Consider the following 22,655-nt stretch of genomic DNA (forward strand, 5'->3'; position numbering starts at 1 on the left):
AGACCGTGAATTATTTAAAGGTCTATTTCCTTACCATGGTGTTTGTGCTTGGCTGTCCGAGAGTGCTGGTATTACCAAAGGAAAAGCCAGTGTTCTGTGTGGTTGTGGCTTGACCAAATGGTTTGCTGAAGAGACTGGTAGTCTGCTGATTCTGCTGGCCAAACAGACCACCTGGATTTGTTCCAAATCCAGTTGTACCTTTTAGGAAAAAGAAAAAAAGGAAGGAAAAAAATAAATACCTCACATTATCCAATAATCAAACAAAAGTCTGTGTCATCTATTATCTGTATTACCCTACATTCCATGAGGGCCTAAGTTCAACCCCTAATACTCTATCAATTACCCTACATTTGTTTGCTAACCCTCCTTCAGTAAGGACTAGATTAGATTTCTACAGTAACACTGTGACACCAGAAACCTTGACTGGGCTAAATGACCTTCCTTTGTGAGCTTACAGCTTTCATCTATTTTATAAGATAACATACAAAGTTTATGTTTCATTTTAACTTGCTAGACTAAACAATTCTTAAGTACAAGGCTTTTTCTTTACATCAATATATACAGAATAAGGTCTACTACATAGTACTGAAGAATAAATATGTGCTACCCAAGCCAGGAGTAGTGGTGCACACTTCTAATCCCAGCATCAGGAGAATGAGGCAAGACAAAGTGAATGCCTGAGCTACCTACTGAGACCCTGTCTCAAAAACACAAAAACAACAAAGAACTATGTGCATTACACTAACTCAGAGATCACTAAGGCTGAAAAAAATGTTAAATGTCACTTAGATAAACATGTATTTGTCTATGTATTTCTCTAGAAAGCTATGACAAAAAAACTGTAACTTTTGCTTGTTCTCACAGAGGCAAACTGGTGGCTAGGGAAGAGTAAAAGGAAAGAAGACATCTTTGGTTATAAATTTTTTTGTATTTGTGAACTTTGTACCATATACTTGCACTACTTTTACAAAAGTAATATTTTTATAAAGTAATTTAGCCATCATTCTGAACTCCTTTATTTTACAACCCACATGAAATCACCAAGGCACACAATTAAATAGGGTACAGAATTTAGTAGGATCTTTTTTTTAAGTACTAGGAATTGAAACCAGGGCTTCATGTATGCCAGGCTTATGCTCTACCTAGGAGTTCTTTTCTTAAATCATCCTGTTCAAGCCACTCTCATCTCTCACATGGATGGTACATAGCTTTTGAACTAATTTGTTTCCACTTTACAGTCTACTATCATATATACAGTAGTCTTCAGAATGATCATTCACTCATAATCACATGACCTATTTATTTATTTATTTATTATCTATGGAACTGGGGTTTAAACTCAAGGCTTCGTAGTTGCTAAACAAGTATTCTACCACTTGAGCCACTTCCCCAACCCTAAGACTTTTTTTTTTTTTTGGTAGCACTGGGGTTTGAAGTTGGGGCCTCATACTTGGTAGGCAGGCACTCTTACTGCTTGAGCCACTCCCCTAGCCATGACTTCTCTTTTAAAACAACTCTTTATGTTCTGGTAGCACTGAGGCTTAAACTCAGGGCTTTGCACTTGCTAGGCAGGCATTCTACAGCTTAAGTCCAGTTCCCAGCCCTCCAAACAGTTCTTAGTAGCTTACCAAATCATATAAAGATTCAACTCTTAATACTGACCTGGCAAAATTCTATGAAATATAACCCTCATATTCCCCAGAATACTCCTCCTCACATGCCCTTACCTCTTTGGCAAAAATTCAGTTCCAGCTAGCTGAAAAACTTACCCCAAGAAATCTTACAACTTGCTCTTTCACCTTTAGGATAGGTGAATGTTCTCAAGGAAAGCCCTGGCTGGTGGAATGGCTCAAGTGGTAGAGTATCTGCCTAGCAAGTCTTGAGGCCCTGAGTTCAAACTCCAGCACTGCCAAAATAAAAAATAAAGCCCTCCTTAACCATCTTCATTTAGGCCTGTATTTCTCCCCATTTGTACAATATGTATCACTCCCTGTTTCTCCAGTATTCTGAATTATTTTTCTCCATAGCACTTAATCACATATTGACAATTATGTTTTACTTTTACTTGTCCATCTTTCCTTCATGTGGTCCAATAAAGTGCTTACTAGTTCCAAATGCAGTTTTGTTCTGACCATATGCAAAGCCTGAGTTAGTAGTGGAGGAGCTGAAGAGTCCTGTTGCACTGGAGGTGGCTGGAGAAGATCCAAACAAGCCAGTCGTGGTACCTGCTCCCACCTGGTTTTGTGGACCTTTCCGGTTAGCCTGATAATCCTCTAAACGAAGCTCCTAAAGGTAGAGAAAACATATTTCCAATCTTAATATGCAGCTCAAAACAATCTCTTAGGAGAGTAAATACATGAATTTAGTATTCAAGTTCTAAGTTCACATAGCAAATATGACTAAAACACAGAAAACTACAGATTGATATTATTATCATTACACTTCCCTTATTTAGTATCAAACATTTTCAATAGATATTAAAATCCAGGCCATAATTACTGTAACACTGCAGGCCAAAGAGCCAACCATATCTTAATTTTTTTTTACAAATAAAAAAATACTTTTATAAAATGCCCCTACATACAAAAATCAAGTTGATAAAAGATGGAGGATTTGGGAGGGGTTCAGGAAATTTAAGGAAATAAGAAATAAAGCTTAACAATTTGTCTCACAAGTCAGAGATTTCTGAACATTCCAGAATAGCAAGCACAGTTTTGGATATAAGAAGCAATTGCTAAAATTAGTACTGACAGTCAAAATGTACAACATACTACAGAACAATGAGAATGAACAAAGTAACTTCATGAAATGTAATGGATAAGCATAAGATTCCACTTATATAAACTTCAAAACTGGGATGAAGGCCTGGCACAAGTGTTACAGAGTCAAACACCTAAAAATTCAAAAATGAACAAAAATCTGGCAGTCAAAACAGTGGTTACCTCTGGAAGGAAAGGACTGTGAAGTGAGGTATGGCACAGAGGAACATGTAGCATGTTAGTAATGCTGTTTCTTAATTTGGATCCTTCCATTTGGTGCAAACTTACTAAGCAATACACTTAATACAAGTTTACTAAAAACACTATGTGTACGTACATACACTCACATATTGCCCAGTGTAATGTAAATAACATTCATCCACAATAGACCACTAAGAGATATCTATAAATAATACACCATTTTAAAAAACAAGTTGGTTAATGGAAGGTTTTTACCCAGTCCCGATGTCAACCACTTAATCCTAAAAATAATCAAAATGTCAGATTTTTTTGTATGGCATTTTACTGACCTCTAGTGACTTGCTTTCATATTCTTTCATAGCAGTAATACACTGGTGTTTGGTACTGATGTTAGTGCTCACTCCAGCTTTGACCATAGTATCTGTACCAGTTGGAGGCTGCAAAATAAGACAAAAGCACATTTCCAAATCCATGCTATTATATTTCTCCTCTCACAGACACAATTTCTCAATCATTTAACTCTAGAACTAGCCCCTAGAGCTTATGTAACAAGATGGGGTCAAATGCTGTGGTGTATTCCAATATAGCCCCAACTAATGAGAGTTTGAGATGGGAGAATCACTTGAGCCCAGGAATTCAAGATCAGCCTGGGCAATAAAGCAAGACCCCATCTCAAAAGCAAAGCAAAAACACATACAAGATGGTTTTAAGGGAGCTTGATGAAAATATATTGCATTTCTCATCTTCCTACACATCAATATTATCTGAATAAATTGCTTAGTAACAAAGTTTATCACAAACCCAGGAACTAATCCATTCCAAACCATTGTATGCTACAATACAAGCAGTATTATATGCATAAGGAAAGCTTTACCCAGTTCACTTTATATTTAAATCTTTATGTCTAAGTTACCACATGTTCTGTCTGAGAATATCTGTTTGGTAACTGCTAGTGCATTTAAGACATATGGAAGTCGGGGACTGGTGGCTCATGCCTGCAAATGCTAACTACTTCTGAGGCTAAGATGAGGAGACTAGATATTCAAGGCCAACCCAGGCAAATAGTTTGCAAGGCCTCATCTCCAAAATAACATGAGTAAAAATGGACCAGAAGAATGGCTCAAGCCATAAAGCACCTGTTTTGCAGACACAAAGCCCTGAGTTTTTGCCATGCCTTATTTCTGCATCTCCAGCTTATTCTAAGCATCCCCTAATCATTTACATCACAAGGCATCCCACATTTTTCTGAACAAAATCCTACACCCAAACTCTCAAAAAAGAAAGGAAGAAAACAAAACTTTATTGCCCCATGCGTGAGACCCTGTATTCAATTGCCAGCACCACACTGATAAATTATTCCACTCTCCACCCTGCCACAGCAGTACTGAGGGGGCTAAACTCAGAGCTTCCTGCTTGCTAGACAGGTGCCACTTCACCAACACTCTCTGTGTTAGTTATTTTTGAGATAAGGTCTTGCTTTATTCGTGGGCCAGCCTGGACCACAGTTCTCCAATTTGTGCTTGCACAGCTGGGATGACAGGTGAACTCAATCATGTTCAGCCATTGGTTGAGGTGGGGTCTTGTGAGCTGGACTGGCCTCAAACCCAACCTCCTCCTCTTAAGTAGTTAGGATTACAGGCTTGAGACACCACACTTAGCCCTCTATATCTCTTAAAGAAGCCTTATTTTCAATTATTTTTCTTTAGCTTGCCCCTTCTCTATAAAGAATGGTTGGCCATTCAGGGGACAATTATGAACATAGTACATTAAAATGCTACCTTATATGCGCTATTATAAACAATTAAAATAACATCATAATCTAGATTTATGTTTCACAACTTTTCCTGTCTACTAAATAAGTATTTGCATATTTTGTTTTTAACACATCCTTCAGGAAGAGTTAAATTAAGCCTGCATAACTGCAAAGAGGAACAATTTTATAATTTACACACAAAGAAATACACAAGTGGGAGCTGGGTACTAGTGGCTCCCACCTGTAATCCTAACTACTCGGGAGGAAGAGATCAGGAGGATCATGGTTTGAAGCCAGCCCTAGCAAACAGTTTGAGAGACCCAAGATAGGGTCTTTCTATCTTTTCAAGATTAAAAAAAAAAAAAAACCACACAACACAGAAAAGTGCTGGTGGAGTGACTCAAGTGGTAGAGTGACTGCCTAGTAAGCATGAACCCCTGAGTTCAAGCCCCGATACTGACAAAACAAACAAACAAACAAAAAAAAAAAAAACCAAACAAATGGAAAACAAACACATTTCACAAAGACTGGAAGAAAATAAGAAAATACATACATTAAATTTAATGGTAGTCCCAGTAGGAGCAGCTGTAAAACTACTTGGCCCAAAGAGGGAACCAGATGTGCTACCAAAAGGATTAGAGGTGGTATTTGTAGTTCCAAAGAGTCCTCCACTGCTAGTACTTGTTCCAAAATCTGTAAGTTATAAAGGAAAATGAGAACTAAACAGTAAATAAGAATCTATAAAACATCTTAGAAGTGGGTTATGGCACTGGCAACAGTACTTTCACATTCTCAAATCTTCTATCTTTTGATTCTCCTGAATAAATATATTCAAGGATGTATTTCATATAGACACCCATACTTCCAGGCTCACAACTTTCAAGAAAAACAAAGTCTGAATTCTTTAATCAGCTAAGTGCTTATAATGACCTCCTTGGGTATTTTAAGAAGACAAGTTAAAAGAAACACTATTTTGTTGTGAAACAAATTTCATCTTATTTCACCCTTTTCTTATTTAGTAAGAACAGATACTGAATGAAATTTTCTCTCAGAAAATATCTTGTCACAGTAGACTCAAACGGCTCACAGTTTTATTTACATATTATTTCAATTTACCCATCATAATCAAAATATTTAGAAGATCTAAGTGGTCCCATTGTGGACAATCAAACATAAGCTAAAGTAAAATTTAATACCTCCAAAAAAGTTTAGAAAACTTAGTAGCATTGTTGATTATTTATAGAAACTAATAAAGAAATAAACAGCAGAGCCAGGCACTGATGGCTCACGCCTATAATCCTCTACTCAGGAGGCAGTGATCAGGAGGATAAAGGTCTGAAGCCAGCCTGGGCAATTAGTTCTTGAGATCCTATCTTGAAAAAAACCCATCACAAAAACAGGCTGGTGAGTGGCTCAAGTTGTAGGCCCTGAGTTCAAGCTCCAGTATGAAAGAAAGAAGGAAAGAAAAGAAAGAAAAAAAGAAAAAAGGAAAGAGCAGATTGTCTGATTATTTTTTCAAAAAGCTAAGTTTATAAACTACTACATATAAATAAACTTAAGTGCTATCTAAGGACTATCAAAATGAGATGCTTCTTCTAAAGAAGTTATATGTATGATACCAGAAATGACAGTAAGCAACAAAGCCTAGTTACCAAGTTAAGAGGATTTATCATTTCTCATTGGCACAGTGCTATTATTAATAACTAACCCTAACTCTAAAATATAGCTTGAAGTCAGTAGGCATATTTCTTTTGGATAAGCACCTTAGATTGCATTTGATATTGGCATAGTTAAGTATTTCAACATCCCACCAACCTTCCCTTTGAAAAATATTGATAGCTGGCTAACTACCTAGCCTACAATGCTCTTTTACCAGAAATCTATCACCTCATAAAGTACACCTGCTTGCCTTATAGCACCTGTGTGGAGAAGCAAGCCCAAGACACATTTGGACTAAAAGAAAAAGAGGCCACCACTGGGGGAGTGGCTCAAGTGGTACAGTGCTTGCCTACCAAGCATGAGGCACTGAATTCAATCTTACGTGCCACCAAAAAAAAAGAGGGAACGTTAGTTCAAAACATCTGCCATGGATAAGGAATGGATGAGCAATCATGTCATGTACAGTACTGTCATTCTTGCTTATTATATCAAATGTGAAACAGAGGCAAGAAGGTGCCTCTATAGCACAATGCTATTGATTCCAATACATTATGTCAAGGACTCTACTCTGACCTGGCTTTTCATTCTCTCTGGCAATTCTTTTCTTTTTTTCTTTCTTTCTTTCTTTCTTTTTTTTAGGAACTGGGGCTTGAACTCAGGTGCTTGCAAAAGAGGTGTTCTACTGCTTGAGCCACACCTCAATTTCATTTTACTATGGCTGTTTTCTGGAGATGTGGTTCTCAAGAACTAGTGCCTGGGCAGGCCTGGAACAGCAATCCTCCCAATCTCAGCCTCCCAAATTGCAAGGATTATAGGCATAAGCCACCAATGCCTGGGTTCTCTGGCCATTCTATAGCACACATCTCTTCCCCTCTATATCCCTTAAATGCTAGAGCTTCTCAAATCTCAATCTTTAAGGATTACACCCCATTAAACTTCTTGACACATTTTGAAATTCTCATATTTCTATATTTTTGCCATTTGGTGGAAAAAGAAGGTGAATGAACAGGGAAAAGGGAAAAGAAAATCTATCAAGTAAGCAAATCCAATTGTCAGATACACAAGTCCACTGATGACTACTTACTCCCAAAGCCAGCTGGTTTATTTTGTGCAAATGCATTGTTTTGGGAAGAGAAAAGACTGGTCCCTGTGCTTGCAGTTCCAAACAAGCTATTTGATGTTCCTGTTGATGTACCAAACCCAAAACCAGTGCTTGTGGAAGTAGCTGGCTGGCTAAATGAATTGGTACCGAATAATCCTCCTGGGGAGACAGAAGGAGAGTGGGGCGAAAGGTTAAAGAGATTAGAGTCAATCAACTAGGTACTACAAAAATAAACTCATATTCCAAATAAAGCTCCTACCTGGTTTGGCCTGTGAGTTTCCAAATAAGCCTCCAGTAGTATTGCTAGAACCAAATGCAGATGTTCCAAATGCCCCTCCACTAGTGGTACCAAAGCCAGTATCTGAAAAAGCAAAATCCGGGGTAAATTAGAATTTAAAATAAAATGTAAATTAAGTGACTGAATGAAAAGGGTTTAGTATTTCTTTTAACATTCATTCATTTGAATAGAACCAATAGTCCAATGTGAAAACTTCCTCAAACTTTCATCAGACTATAACATAAAAATTATACCACAGCTGTTTTACTGTCCTCAAGGAAAATAAGGACACTTAAACATATCTGGAGACTGAGGATTTGATCTCTAGTACAGCCAAAAAAGGAAAAAAAAAAAAAGCCTAACTTTTTCAAGCAAGTAGTACATGCCTGAAATCCCAACTACTCCCAGTAAACTATGGAGGCTAAGGCAAGGAGGATGGCTTAAGCCCAGGAGTTCAAGACCGGATTGGGCAACATAATGAAATCCCATCTCAAAAATAAATAAATTAATATTATAGATATTGAAAGGTTAAAGGCTGATTTAGTGACACTGGGAGACAGTACACAAGAGTTCATTTCAGGGTAGAGGTGTGGCTCAAGCAGTACAGTGCAGGCCTTGAAAGTGCAAAGAGACCTGACTTGAACCATAGTACCACACAAAAAAAAAAAAAAAAAAAAGAGAGAGAGTGAGAGAGCGCAATACAATCTTCTTTTTAAGTGTAACAATTTTAACAAAGGTTTAAAAGTGAGTAAGGCAGAAGTGTAGTGACATACACTTATAATCCAAGCACTCAGATGCTAGGCAGGAGGACTGAGAAGTTCAGGCCAGCCTGAACTACATAGTAAGACTGTTTAAAAGCAATAAAAATAATTTTTTTTTTTAAAGTGAGTAAGGAGAAGCCAATAGGAAAAGGGGACCAGGAACTAGAGAAAAGGTTAGAAGGTAACACACACGCACAGGAAATTAATGTGAGTCAACTCCCTGTATAGCTATCCTTATCTCAACCAGCAAAAACCCTTGTTCCTTCCTATTATTGCTTATACTCTCTCTTCAACAAAATTAGAGATAAGGGCAAAATAGTTTCTGCTGGGTATGGGAAACTATTTCTGCTGGGTATGGGGGTGGGGGGGAGAGGGAGGGGGCAGAGTGGGTGGTAAGGGAGGGGGTGGGGACAGGGGGGAGAAATGACCCAAGCCTTGTATGCACATATGAATAATAAAATAAAATTTTAAAAAAGTGAGTAAGGAATCCCACAGGCAACTGTTGTCACACATAATAATACTAGGTGGGAAGGATGGGGGACTCTCAGGAGGGCTCATTGTAAGTAGGGGGCTTACCATTTTAAAATTGATTTCAGATTATGTTTACAGAGCAAATGAATTTACTCAGTTATTTCATTTTAAACTTCAACATTTAAAAAAATTCTCTGGCCTGAAAATCAGTAATAAGTTATAACTTTCCACTAAAAGAACCGAATAATATACATATTTTAAATATTTTCTATTGAATATCAGAAAGCTATGAAAACTTGTATTTTATTTTCATACAAAATTTTGACAAGATCCTCATCATTTTTCAATGAGACTGTTAGAAAAGCCAAAGCATGAAAAAAAATTACCATCTAAATTTATCAGAGTGGATGTGGTTTTTTTTTTTTTTCATTTTTCTTTCCTTTATTTTTTTTTGAGACACACAAAGGTCTCACTAGCTATATAGCCCAGACTGGCCTCAAACTCACTATCCTCCTGCCTCAAACACCTGAATGTTGTGACCACAGGTGTGAGCTAACAAGCTCCGCTGGATTTATTCTTAGTAAGGCCAGGCTAAGTTGGGTGTAATGGCACACTCTTGTAATGACAGCACCCAGGAGGCTGAGGCCAGCCTGGGCTACACAGCATGACCCTATTGAAAGGGGGAGGGGAGGGAAGGAGGGAGGAAGGAAAGAGAGAAAGAAAAAAGGGCTAATTAAGAAGTCTTCTTTTATGTTTTTTTTTTTCCTCCGAGTACTGGGGTTTCAACTGAGGACCTCATGCTTGCTAGGCACTCTACCATTTGAGCCACTCCAGACTGTCTTTCATATCTTTTACTCTTTTTAAACACTTACTTTGTCCAAATGTTGATGTTGTGCCAAAGCCACCTGTGCCACCCCCAAAGGGGGTTCCAAATGATTTATTAAACATCTTCAAAATGAGTCTTTGCTTCAGAAAGCTAGAAAGAAGAACAAATTATCACTTTTTAATGTAATTATTTTAAGAAATCTATCATTCTTCAAATTTAGTTAGGCCTATGCAAACTACAGAATATACTCTTATTCAACATCCTAAAACTCTACATGATTTAAAAACCTTTATAAAATGGTCTTTAATGTACACTATTCTTGAGGTGAAAGGTACCATAACATGAGATTAAATTTCAGATCCTACCAACAACTATCCCTTCAAAACAATGTTTCTCAACTTTTTTTGTATTGCCAGGGATTGAACATAGAATTACTTGAGTACTAGGTGAGTACTCTATCACTGAGCTATACCCCTAGCCCTCAACATTTGTTTTTTTAAGCTCAACCCTCCCTTTAATAATGACTTCAAGTTTAGTAGGCTAAATTTTGACATTTCAAAGGAGTTTATGCAAAAACTACAACTATACTACGCTATCCCAACTACCTGAAAAGCTGACTTGGAGAAGTGGCTCAAGTGGTAAAGTGACTGTTTTGCAAGCATGAAGCCCCAAGTCCAAACCCCAGTCCCATGAAAAAAAAACCTCTAACTACCTGAAAAGCTAAAACTTTTGTCCATTTTTTTCTACACTTTGCATAAAAAAAAGTTTCCTATACTTTTTGGTATTAAAATATTATAATAATAAATGTTTGCCAAATTATGCATCCCATCTGCAAATCCAAGAAATTTTGTGCACTGACATTCTGAGATTACTTTTTCAGACTATTGTCATTAGGCACCAGTGGCTCACGCCTATAATCCTAGCTACTCAGGAGGCAGAGATCAGGAGGATCATGGTTCAAAGCCAGCCTGGGCAAACAGTTCACACGATCCTATCTCGAAAAAAACCCTTCACAAAAACAGGGCTGGCAGAGTAGCTCAAGGTGAAGGCCCTGAGTTCAAGCCCCAGTACCACAAAAAAAAAAAAAAAAAAAAAAAAACCCAACTATTGTCTGTGGCCCTCTATTTATCAATCTTCTTCTACTTCTGAGAATATTACAGAAAACCTGAAGATGTAGCTCAGTAATGAAGTGCTTGCCTACCATTCACAAGACCCTGGATTCAATCCCCAGCACCTAAAAAAAGAAAACAAAAAAACACTCTCAGCTGGGTGCCAGTGCCTCATGCCTGTAACCCTTGGGAAGCTAAGATAGAAGGATCGCATTCTGAAGCCAGCCCAGGCAAGACCCTATCTCCAAAATATAATCAGACCAAAAGCAAAACGGACTGGAAATGTGGCTCAAGTAGTAGAGTGCCTGCTCTGCAAGTAAGAAGCCATGAATTCTAACCCCAGTCCCACCAAAAAATACAAAAATAAAGGGCTGGAACACCTGCCTGTCCAGTGTGAAGCCCTGAATTCAAAGCACAGCCCCGGGCTGGCTGAATGGCTCAAACAATGGAGTGCCTGCCTAACAAGTATGAAGCCCTGAGTTCAAACTCCAGTGCTGACAAAAAAAATAATTATAGGGCTGGCTGAATAGCTCAAAGCACAGCCCCACCAAAAATAAAACAAAAACACAAAACCTCTCACTTCGTACAAGTGATTTTCCTCTCCTATCCAAACTATGACCTTGCTTCTTAATGAACTGGACCAAACTGTTCCAATAATTACAACCTGAAGTTTAAAAGCAAGTTTAGTTTATACAAAACTAAGCACTTTCTCCCTCCGTAAATTTTCCTTAAACTTAAGATGCCTGTTACCATTTACTTGCTAGCAAAAAAGAAAAAGAGTGAAGTTCTTTTGTAATGTAAAACTTGAAAAGTCAATTATGCTTTTTTTTTCCCCTTTTCTTTTATTATTCATATGTGCATACAAGGCTTGGTTCATTTCTCCCCCTGCCCCCACCCCCCTCCGTCAATTATGCTTATTTGAATTTTTCTGACAAGTATGATGACTTTTCTATTATAAATATATAATGCACATAATGGAACAGTCTTTTCTTTTAGGAAAACTATGCCTTATTCGTAGACTAGAATTAAGTGTTACATTTTGAGGTGCTTCCCATAATGTTCTAGAGTCACATTACCATTTCTAGGTATTACAACGCCTGAATATCTTGTGCTCATCGGAAGAGATGGGGCTGTCCCTTAAATTTGTGGTGTTTCATAAAAATTGACATTCTCTTGCTAGGTGCCAGTGGCTCACACCTATAATTCTAGCTACTCAGGAGGCAGAGATCAGGAAGATCACGGTTCAAAGCCAGCCCAGGCAAATTAATTCACAAGACCCGATCGCGAAAATACCCAACACAAAAAAGGGCTGGTAGAGTGGCTCAAATGGTAGCGTGCCTGCCTAGCAAGCATAAGGCCCTGAATTCAAACTGTAGTGTTGCAAACATTCTCTCTAAAATTCCTGGGGAAAAAAATTTCAACACTTAGTTCTTTATCCCAACATCAAGGAATTGAGTAATTTGATTAAACAAAGCTCACGTAATCCTACTAGTAGTTTTGGTGGGTCACAACAGAATTAACGTAGAATTAACTGACAAAAGTTTCAAAATACAACCCCCTCCCTCCAGGGTTTTTTTGGATTTTTTTTTTTTTTTTTTTTTTGCAATACTAGGGTTTGAACCCAGGGTCTATACCTTGAGTCACTCCACCAGCCCTTTTTTGTGATGGCTTTTTCGAGATAGGGTCTGGTGAACTATTTGCCCAGGCTGGTTTTAAACCATGACCATCCTGAGTAGCTAGGATTACAGGCATGAGCCACAGCGCCCACCCCACTCCCCGCCACCCCAAGTCTTACTGTAGAAATACTGAACCAAAATGTCCGGGTTGGGACATAGATATTTGTGTTTTGAAAAGGCTCAAATGAAGCCAGGCCCCCATCTTTTTACTTCTGGCAAGGATGAACTTGGCTTAGTCTCGTTTCTCATACTAGGGAAATTATTTTCCTAAAATTATCCTTGATAAAGAAAATCAAGACTTTGGAGAAAAATCTCATGATCTTTATTGTAACAGGTAGAAATGAAAGCATGGCCAATGCATTTAACCTTTATTCTTCAAATTATTCATTTTCCATACTGTTACATAAATGTCACTGATTCAATAAAAACTGCCCTCTCTACTCTTGTCCCTGCCAAACAATCTCCTAATTCACTCTTCAAAAACCTAGTTGAAGTGTTCTATTTCTTTAAGTCTTCTCTAACTTCTCTCTAGAAAGCAGTCATTCCTCTGGGCTTCCATAGCACATTATGATTTATTTTCATGTATCTATCTTGACCCTCCTCTCATACTGGACACTATGAAACACTAGCTTTGTGGAACTTACAGGGCTAGAGGATTTGTTGTACCATCTGCTGAAAAGTGCTACTAGAAGACAGCTCTTAGCTGTCAGTCCTTTTCAGAACTGCCTCCACTAATGACTCTTTCACTCAAGTCCAGGCTTTGTATTCTCTCCTTGGGACTGTTGACACCTTCATTAAGAGAACAAACATCATGAGCTGGAGTTATGGCTCAGTGGTAGAGTACTTGCCTAGCATTTATAAGGCCCTGGGTTCCATCCCCGCAGCACTAAATTAATTAATTAACTAAAATCACAGTTCAATTTCTCTCCCTTATCCCACTCCTGCTTCCTTTCCTCTTCTTCCACAGGTAGCAATCCCAAGAGCATTTCCTAATAAAACTTCTGCAGGACTATGACCAATTCAGTCTGCTTCCAAAGTAACTCAACTTCACCCCATTCACGATGAACTTACAAAAGGTAGGGGCAGTATCATTTGTTTACAAGCCACAACCCTAATACAGGATCTGAAACACATTTTCTAGTTAACAACAATCACCTCACTCGCTTTTTTTAAACACAGAATGATCTTACTTAAGAAGTAAATTCTAATTTGAAAATAAAATTATTCATTTATTGGTAGCACTTTTTTTAAAAAATAAAATTACACCAGATTAATTCTAACAAAAGCAAGCCAAGAAGATTCTTGATGGAATTTATCATCTAATTCAGATGCTACAAAAGGGAAGAGCTCACATGATACACACATATACACATGTGTCTCTACAGAGAACCATTTACAAACTGATAACACTTAAAATAGGGAGAGGCTGGAGGTGTAGCTCAATGATAAACTGAATGTTTATCATGTGTGAGGTCCTGAACCAAAAATATCCAGTACCAAATAAACATATAAATAAAATATAAATCAAAACAAAACAGGGATATAGCAAAAAAAAAAAAAAGGATCATACAGGCTTGTCATGGGAAAAAAAAACTGATGATTAAACAAATGTAATTATGGCATCAATAAGCTGGAGCTTAATAGCTCTTGCCCCCTTTGGTGATAGCATGCACTCTCCAGGATACCCACCCAATATCCCTTATTTCCATGAGACGCCTGGTACCAGTAGGTTTTGAGTTTATGACTTCTGATATAATCAGAGAAAGGATTCACATATTAGAAACTCAGCCAGCTTGGGCTACACAGGGGGTTGGGGGGGAAGATATCCTGTCTCCAAACAAAAACAAAACAACAACAAAACTTCAGAGAGCATGTAAATACCAGGAAGCACAATGGGAAGTCAATGGGTTAGAATAGAAGTGGAAAATGTAAGAAAAACTTCCTGGGAATTTAGACAATGAAGGCTGTAAGGGTCTAGGAAGAAAAGAAAGGGATAGTAAACATAAGGTACATAGGGAAGAATGAGTATTTGTGTTCCTATTCCATTTAGCCTTATATCTTAAAATAAGCCTAATTTCTCTCCTATGGTAGGTATATAATAAACGTACTTACCAGTTTATTATGTATTATGTCATTAACTTTAAATTCTAAGACAAGACTCAAGTGGTAGAGTGCCTGCCTAGCAAGTGTGAGGCTCTGGACCCTGAGTTCAAACCCCAGTGCCGCAAAACAAACAAACAAACAAAACAACAACAAAAAACACCACCATAAAGAAAGAATAAGGAATACAGCCAGGTGCTGATAACTACTTGGGAGGATTAGATGGGGAGGACTGAGGTTCAAGGCCAGCCCAAGCAAACAGTTCTTGAGACCACACCTCCAAATTAACCAGAGCAAAATGGATTGGGGGTGTGGCTCAAGTGGTAGAGTGTTTGCTTTGAAAGAAAAGAAAAGAAAGAATATATAGTGGGTTGGAAATGTATCTCAGAGATAGAGCACTTGCCTAGCATATTCAAGGACCTGGATTTGATCTCCCATAAAAGAAGAGTATGAACTGGGGAAGTACCTCAGTGGTACAGCCCCTGCTTGGCATGCACAAGACCATGAGTTCAGTCTCCAGCACTGTCAAAAATATAAAATAATAAAAAGAAAGCCTAAGCTAGGCACCCTGGGACATTCTTATAGTCTCAACTACTTAGGAGTGTGAGGCATAAGGCTCACTTGAGCTAGGAAGTTCAAGATCAGCCTGGGCAACTGTTAGATCCCAACCTCATTTTCAAAGAAAAAAAAAAAGTACTCACTTCAGCAGCATGTACACTAAAATTGGAACAATACAAAGAAAATTAGCACAGCCCTGTATAAGGATGACACACAAATTCATGAAGCAAGTCATATTTTTAAAAAGGTATAAACAGAACATGTGGTCAAAGTTACCCTCTGTGCATTATTTCAAGTAAATCTTCTTCAATGAAAAAGTTGCAAAAAGACACATGTAAAGTAGAAAAGATAATACACTTTTTATTTATGGATAAGCACATGTGTAATAAAAGTAAAGAGGGAGAGGCTGGGGGATAGGCCTGTGGTAGAGCATGTGCTTATCACATGTGAGGTCCTAGGTTTAATTCCCCGGTACCATAAAAGATAGGGGGCAGAGAATTCACAGAACCCAAACTTACCTGTTTTGTTTCTTCTATTACCACCACCAACAAAAGATCTAGATGATACAGATAACTGCATAAACTTTATATAAAGATATAATCCTAGAGATTGAAATGCATAGAACATCTAAACCTGTTAGTCTTTTATCCTCTCAAATACATGAGCCTGACCCAACATAAACCTCCTAGAAGAAATAATACAAGATAATATTTGAGTTTTTACTATGTCCCAAGCACTGTTCTAAATGCTTTTTGAGTTAAATAAATGCCCCATGGATCCAATGAGGTATTTTTATCCCTATTTTACCAATGTCGAAATTGAGGAATGAGAAGTAATGTGCCCAAGAAATGAAGCTGCTGTAGGCACCAGAAGCCAGGCTCCTAGAGAATAAAGACTGCCAACTGAAGGAAAATGAATTTGCATTCACTAAGTGGCAAACCTATAAAACAAAAATTTGACAATATTTATCTAGCACTATCAAAGACACTTCTCTTAAACACAAGTGTTCTAATCACCAGAAAGGTCATCTCTTTTATGAGGTAAGTGATAAAGTACCTGCCTAGCAAGTGTGAGGCCCTGAGTTCAATCCCTAGTACAGAAAAAAAAAAAAAAAAATTGGATTCTCTGATATAACAAACAGGTAGTCTTAATATACACGAGTAGTCCAGCCTGTGTACAAAAATAAACTTCCCCACTGTCCTAACCAAATCTCAATAAACTAATGTCCTGGTTTATATATGTAACTTTTGTGAGCTTTGTGAATTCAGGTACAAAGACAAAATTTAGTTTTCTCCACAGAAAAGTAGTGGCCAGTCCCGGAAACCATGGTAAAGATGAAGCAACAGCTAATTTAAAAGTGCCATATGAATAACTTAACTAAGTAAGTTTCCCAAGACATTTCCAACTTGCTGCTCTCTGACTTCACAAAATTACACAAATGGTAAATAACACTTCCTTCTGACTTCACTGAGCTCCTTTGTATCAAAGTCAGCAAAGAGGAAAAATAATAAGTATTTGTTAGATGGATGGCCTAGTAGAGTACTTTCTACTTTACAAAGCATGTTTTTACATATTTTCTCATCTAATCTTCATGAAACTACTAGGAAAGGCAAAATTACCAACTGCAGTTAAGCTGAATATAAAGACGACTCAATTTTTGCCATGAATGACAGAAGAGAGATGGGACAGAAAAGATTAGCTTAGTCTTAAATCACTCAATACTATATTTTAGCAAAACTATTTGCACATTCTAATTATCTCACAACATCCTTCCTGTGATGATGGACCCCTGATCAATCTGCTCCCTTAGAACATTCATTCCTCTTTTTATATAAAAATTATGGCCTATCTTTCTAAAAATTGTTACTCAGGCCTCATCTGCTTCACAAAACTGTTTCAGATTAGCCCCTTCACTCTTTTTTTTGGGGGGTATGGGGGGTGGGACTGAGCTTGAACTCAGAGCTTTGTGCTTGCAAAGCAGGTTCTCCTACTGCTTGAGCCCTACCTTCTGTCCCTCTAGTATCTTCCAGCTGTTTTTAGTTGTGCAATACATCTGTTGTTGCTCCTGCTCCTTAAGAGAGTATGGGCTGTTTCTGCTGCTACAATAAAAAGCATTTTGACTGTAATCAATGGAGTGTAATGATAACTAAGCCACATTATCTAAAATAGCTTCTTCCTCCTGGCACTGCAGCATTTTCTTTATTTCCTTAACATAACACTCATTGTTTTTGAAACAGAGAAAAGAATATAGGTTTGGAGTGACACAAGTCTGTGTTTAAAGCTCCCTGCCACTTACTATATCTTTACAACTCTCCATAAATCTAAAGTTAATTCAAAATAAAAAGTTAAAAAAGAAAAACCTTGACACTTGCTATCATGTAATTGTACTAAGTCATGATATTCAATCTCTTAGACCTCAGTTTCTCTAACTAAACAACAGGGATTCATACATCCTACATTCTAGGCTGCTAGTACAAAGTTGCCACAAACTAGAACTTCTCAAAAGCAGGATTTTGTTTAGTTCTTTAATAGATACTCTACAATATTTTTAACTAGAATACTGTAATATATTAGAAGTATAGCTTGAGGGTTGGTGGAGTGGCTCAAGCGGTAGAGTGCCTGCCTAGAAGTATAGCTGGAACTCAGAGCCTATACCTTGAGCCACTCCACCAGCCCTTTTTTTATGAAGAATTTTTTTGAGATAGGGTCTGGGGAACTATTTGCTTGGGCTGGCTTTGAGCCTCGATCCTCCTGATCTCTGCCTCCTGAGTAGCTGGGATTACAGGCGTGAGCCACTAGTAGCCTGCTTCTTCCTCTTTTTTAAATTTCTCCCTACTCTTATCCTGTTATACTAAAATAAATCCTTCCTAAACCTTCAAAAAAAAGTACTAATTTCCCCTTATTTTAAACCTTGGTTCATCAATGCCTAGCTAGAACTACAAACATAATCATTTCCAATTTTCCAATATGTGTCACCCACTGACCACTTAGTACAACCATCAATCACCATTGGGAACAAAAAAATTTTCAAACCCATGCTCACACACTACTATGGTTACTCTGATTACTCATTCCCTTAAATTCAACTGACAACTCTATCCTTATTCCTAATCATCTACCTTTTTTATTTACAAATGAGTTTTCCTTTTAAGAAGCTTACTCTAGCTATCTGCAGATAACAGCAATCTGTGTGTCAAAAGAAGTAAGACTAAACGAAGGTGTTAAGTGATGAGTGACTGCAATATGTTTATGGACGATAAACTTTTCTTCATGGACAGACAGTCCTAATTCAAGTGCTTAATGCTTCTCTCCTTAACCAATGATTTTCAAGCAGTTTTAGCTATAAAACTCAACACAAAAAGATAAGCAGAAGCTTCTCCGGTTGAAGCAAAGAGCAGGAGGGTACAGTAGAACTCCACCAGTTCAGCCCTCAAAAGAAGCTTACAGTTCATGAATTGGTGTTAAAAAAAAAAAAAAATCATTGTCATAGATTAGTGTTCCTCAATGCGTTATCCAAAAACCTCTAGAAGTACCCATTGATTTCTTTCAATTGGTCCATGAACCCAAAACTATTTTCATAACAAAACTAAGCCATGCTGGGTGCAGATAGATCACTCCTGCAATTCTAGCTACTCAGGAGGAATACTGGTTCAAAGCCAGCCTGGGGAAATAGTTCCCAAGACCCTATCTCGAAAATACCCAACAAAAAAAAGGGCTGGCAAGATGGCTCAAAGGCAGAGCACTTGCCTAACAAGCACATAACCCTGAGTTCAAACCCCAGAACCACCAATAAAACAAACAAACTAAGCTATAAACCAGGCATGGTAGTGAGTACCTGTAGTCCCAGCTACTTGGGAGGCTGAGGGAAGACAATCTCTTGAAGGCAGTAGTTCAAGATCAGCCTGGGCAACATAGTTAAGACCCTACTTCAAAAAATACAAAGTAAAACAAACAAGCAAAGCAAAACCACTAAGGCATTACCCCCTCCCATGCTGACCTCTGCATGGTGATGTGAAAGCAATAGTGTGTAAAAAATGCTGGAACTTGAGCATTAATCAAGGCAATGGCCCCAAACTGTATTAAGTCACTGAATAGTTCACTGCTATCTACTTACAGAACAAAAAAATTAAGAATGTCCTTAATGAAACAGTAAAAATTGTTTATTATATTAATTCTCAATATTTCAGTACTTATTAAAAGTACTTTTGTGTGATGATTCTTTGGGATTAAATGAGAAATACTCAAAAGCACTCGTGCATACTGAAGCATGGAGTTGATTCAAGGAAAAACGCTTGGGTGATTACTTTTTCGAACTGAATTAGTTTTTTATAGAACACCATTTCTTATTTCAAAGAATGAATTTTTATTCATTAATAACCATGGTTATTAATATTTGATTCAGACTACAATAAAACTTACTAAAGAAACATAGTTTTTCATTAATGAGGATCCTATGGGAGGTGAGGCTCAAATATTCAGTATATGCATGAAGATAACATTTCTTGTTTAAACGTTTGTGTAATTCTGAAAACATTTCTTAATGAAAAAAATCTGATGTGAGAAATAGAATATTGAAAAGTTTAGTTGTCATGAGGAACTTGTCAGCTTCCTTTTTTTTTTTTTTTTTTTGGCAGTACTGAGGTTTGAACTCAGGGCCTACACCTTGAGCCACTCCAGCAGCCCTTTCTGTAATGGGTGTTTTTGAAACAGGGTCTCAAAAACTATTTGCCCAGGCTGGCTTCAAACCTCATTCTTCCTGATCTCTGCCTCCTGAGTAGCTAAGATTACAGGCATGAGCCTGGCAGCTTCTCAGTTTTGGAAACCGATGAGAGGTACGGAAATAGTAATGACTGTATAAGTAAAATTTGTCAACAATTTCATAACTCAGGGAAGCAATAATTTCCCAATAACCAATACATGATGTTATAAAATCATGCATGGGGGTTGAGGTCCGGGGGGAAAAATGCCCAAACAATGTATGCACATATGAATAAAAAAAAATCCATGAGTAGTAGTAACACCAAGTGTGAAATGGACCAAGGAATTTTAATGTAATAGAGCATGTAAGTTCAATGACATGGTTTCAGAGTCTATTGCAATGAACCTTTAAAAAGATTACAGAGTACAGTGTAAAAGAAAAATACAGCTATCTGAAAAGGCTATTAAAATACTCCTATCTTTTCTAACTACTTATCTATATGAGGCTGGGTTTTCTTCACACACTTCAAACAAAACATGTCAGGGCTAGGGGTGTGACTCAAGTAACACAGACCCTGGAGAGTAAGCACAAGGCCCTTAGTTCAAAACTCAGTACCACAAAAACAAAAAAACACAACTGTTGGAACATAAAAGACAGATACATCTAATGACACTTTTTTTTAACCTTTAAATAATGACTTTTTAAAAATATATAATTATAAATGTATTTTGTCAAAATATATGATCAGTATGGTAAAAACACACACAGTAATCCTAAGGTAGCTTTTTCACTGAATTATAAAGCTATTTTTATAACTTTTTCATTGTTATTTGTTAACTGAGCTTTTAAAATTAATAAATCTTTTAAAAATTTCTCAGTTTTAGTTTCTAATATATTAGATATAGATAGATAGATAGATAGATAGATAGATAGTAAGTATCAATAGATACAACTCACTTATATAGATAAAAGCTTTCTGGAGCCCTTAATTTTTTTAAAGTTTTTAAAAACACCACATTTGAAAGCTGCTTAGACTATTGCTGTAACTTCCTAATTTGCCTATCTCCAGTTTCACAACTTCCAATCCACTTTACTATCCTACCCTTCAACCTAAACTCATTTTCAGATTTAGCTAATCTAATCAAAGCTATATTTTAAGAAATGATTACTTCCATACTAAAAAAACTGTAAGTGTTCCCATTATATTAAGTACAAACTCTTCAATATAAAGAATAATTCTCAGTATTTATTAAATTAGTATGTACAAGGTGACAAGATTCCCCTCCATCACTGTGTATTTGTGGGACATCAATTATATAAGTGAAATGAAAAGATAATGGAATCACACAGCATCACGTGTAGTACATCAACTACACCTCACCATTTCCACAAAAATATGTGGAAATAATTTAACCGATGGCCTATTCTCTCTCAAATTAGACTTTGATTTCTCCTCTATCAGAGAAAAGGACTTTAACAAAGGAATCAAAGGAGAAACTAAAGAAAGTGGCTCTATGCAAAGGCAGTAGCACACACCCATAATCCTTGCTACTTGGGAGGCTGAGATCAGGAGGATCTCAGTTCCAGGCCTGGGCAAAAGGTTCACAAGAGCCCATCTCCAAAATAACCAAGGCAAAATGGAGTGAAGATGTGGTTCAAGCTGTACAATGCTTGCTTTTCAGGCTTCAGGAAATCCTGAGTTCAAACCATGGTCCCACCAAAAAAAAAAAAAAGTGACTCTAGGACTCTTAGCTTTTCAGCTTCTCAGTACCAGAATGTGACAATATGACAGTTTTCATGAAAGTCAAGCCTGGGGCGTGCACACCTGTAATCCCAGGAGGCTGAGGCAGAAGGATCAAGAGTTTGAGGCAAATTAAAGTTTTTCATGAATATTTTAACAATGTAATTTATTAACTGACTTTACAAGCAACCACTAAGCAAGACAAAAGTATGCTTTTATTAAAACAGTGGGAATATTTTCTCTACAGCAGTAGTATCAATCAGGGATAATTTTGACAACTTTGATTGTTACAACTCAGAGAGGTGTTATGGGTATTTAATAGGTAGAGGGGGGAAGGCTACTAAATATCATACAGTATACAAGAGAGCCCCCATATTAAAGAAATCTTGCTCTAGAGACATATTATGTACCAAATTTTTAAGTCAATTCCAAACACTATGCACCAAATTCTTGGGAAATATTTTCATACCTTGCCTCAAGACTGATTTAGAGACTGTCAAATCTCAAATTTCTTAGTTCCATAATCTTTCAACAAATTACACAGTTATAGTCTCTTTATTAGAAATTAAATCAGTACTACACTTAGATTGATTTTTTTCCCCCAAGCTATGAATTCGGTTCCCTAAAAATTCTACTTGTTTAGTTTTTTAGGAGCTAGTGAACAGAAACAAAGGTGAAAATACCATGTAACATATAAACAGTATGAGTCACCTTATCTGGGCCCTGTATTTATTTCAGGAACACACAAATATCCAGCCTCTTTACTGGTTATTTTTAGGTTTAACTCCCCCATATTTGTTTATCCGATCTAGCAGATGCAAATTATTGAGGGCCTACTATGTGCCCAGTAACCAGAACACAAATATTTTACTGTAGTCTAATAAAAAGACAAATAGTAAAATACAAAATGGTATGCTCCATAATAGAGATAACAAGTGTGTGTCATGGAAGCTTACAAGGAAA

The 22,655-nt window shown here is 37.2% G+C and overlaps 1 protein-coding gene and 1 non-coding gene across 5 annotated transcripts in view; one reads left to right on the forward strand and one right to left on the reverse strand.

Annotated features, from left to right (window-relative positions):
• Nup98 (nucleoporin 98 and 96 precursor) overlaps positions 1-22,655 on the reverse strand; it is a 109,289-nt gene that overhangs the window by 84,728 nt on the left and 1,906 nt on the right. For 3 of the 4 annotated variants that reach the window (XM_020169148.2, XM_020169147.2, XM_020169144.2), the window contains exons 2-8: positions 9,856-9,959; positions 7,734-7,835; positions 7,457-7,633; positions 5,267-5,406; positions 3,290-3,397; positions 2,106-2,286; positions 35-198 (exon numbers count right to left, since the gene is read on the reverse strand). In XM_020169148.2, coding sequence (XP_020024737.1) covers positions 35-198; positions 2,106-2,286; positions 3,290-3,397; positions 5,267-5,406; positions 7,457-7,633; positions 7,734-7,835; positions 9,856-9,931 — 948 coding nt within the window. In that variant the 5' untranslated portion in view covers positions 9,932-9,959. Of the gene's footprint in view, positions 1-34; positions 199-2,105; positions 2,287-3,289; positions 3,398-5,266; positions 5,407-7,456; positions 7,634-7,733; positions 7,836-9,855; positions 9,960-11,010; positions 11,044-22,655 lie in introns of all 4 variants that reach the window. The other variant, XM_020169145.2, reaches the window with a different exon arrangement.
• Positions 15,388-15,493, forward strand: LOC141416225 (U6 spliceosomal RNA). The gene has a single exon (XR_012441030.1). It is a non-coding gene; the product is annotated as a U6 spliceosomal RNA (small nuclear RNA).

Source organism: Castor canadensis, chromosome 1, assembly GCF_047511655.1.
Source record: "Castor canadensis chromosome 1, mCasCan1.hap1v2, whole genome shotgun sequence".
In the NCBI taxonomy this organism is placed as follows: domain Eukaryota; kingdom Metazoa; phylum Chordata; class Mammalia; order Rodentia; family Castoridae; genus Castor; species Castor canadensis.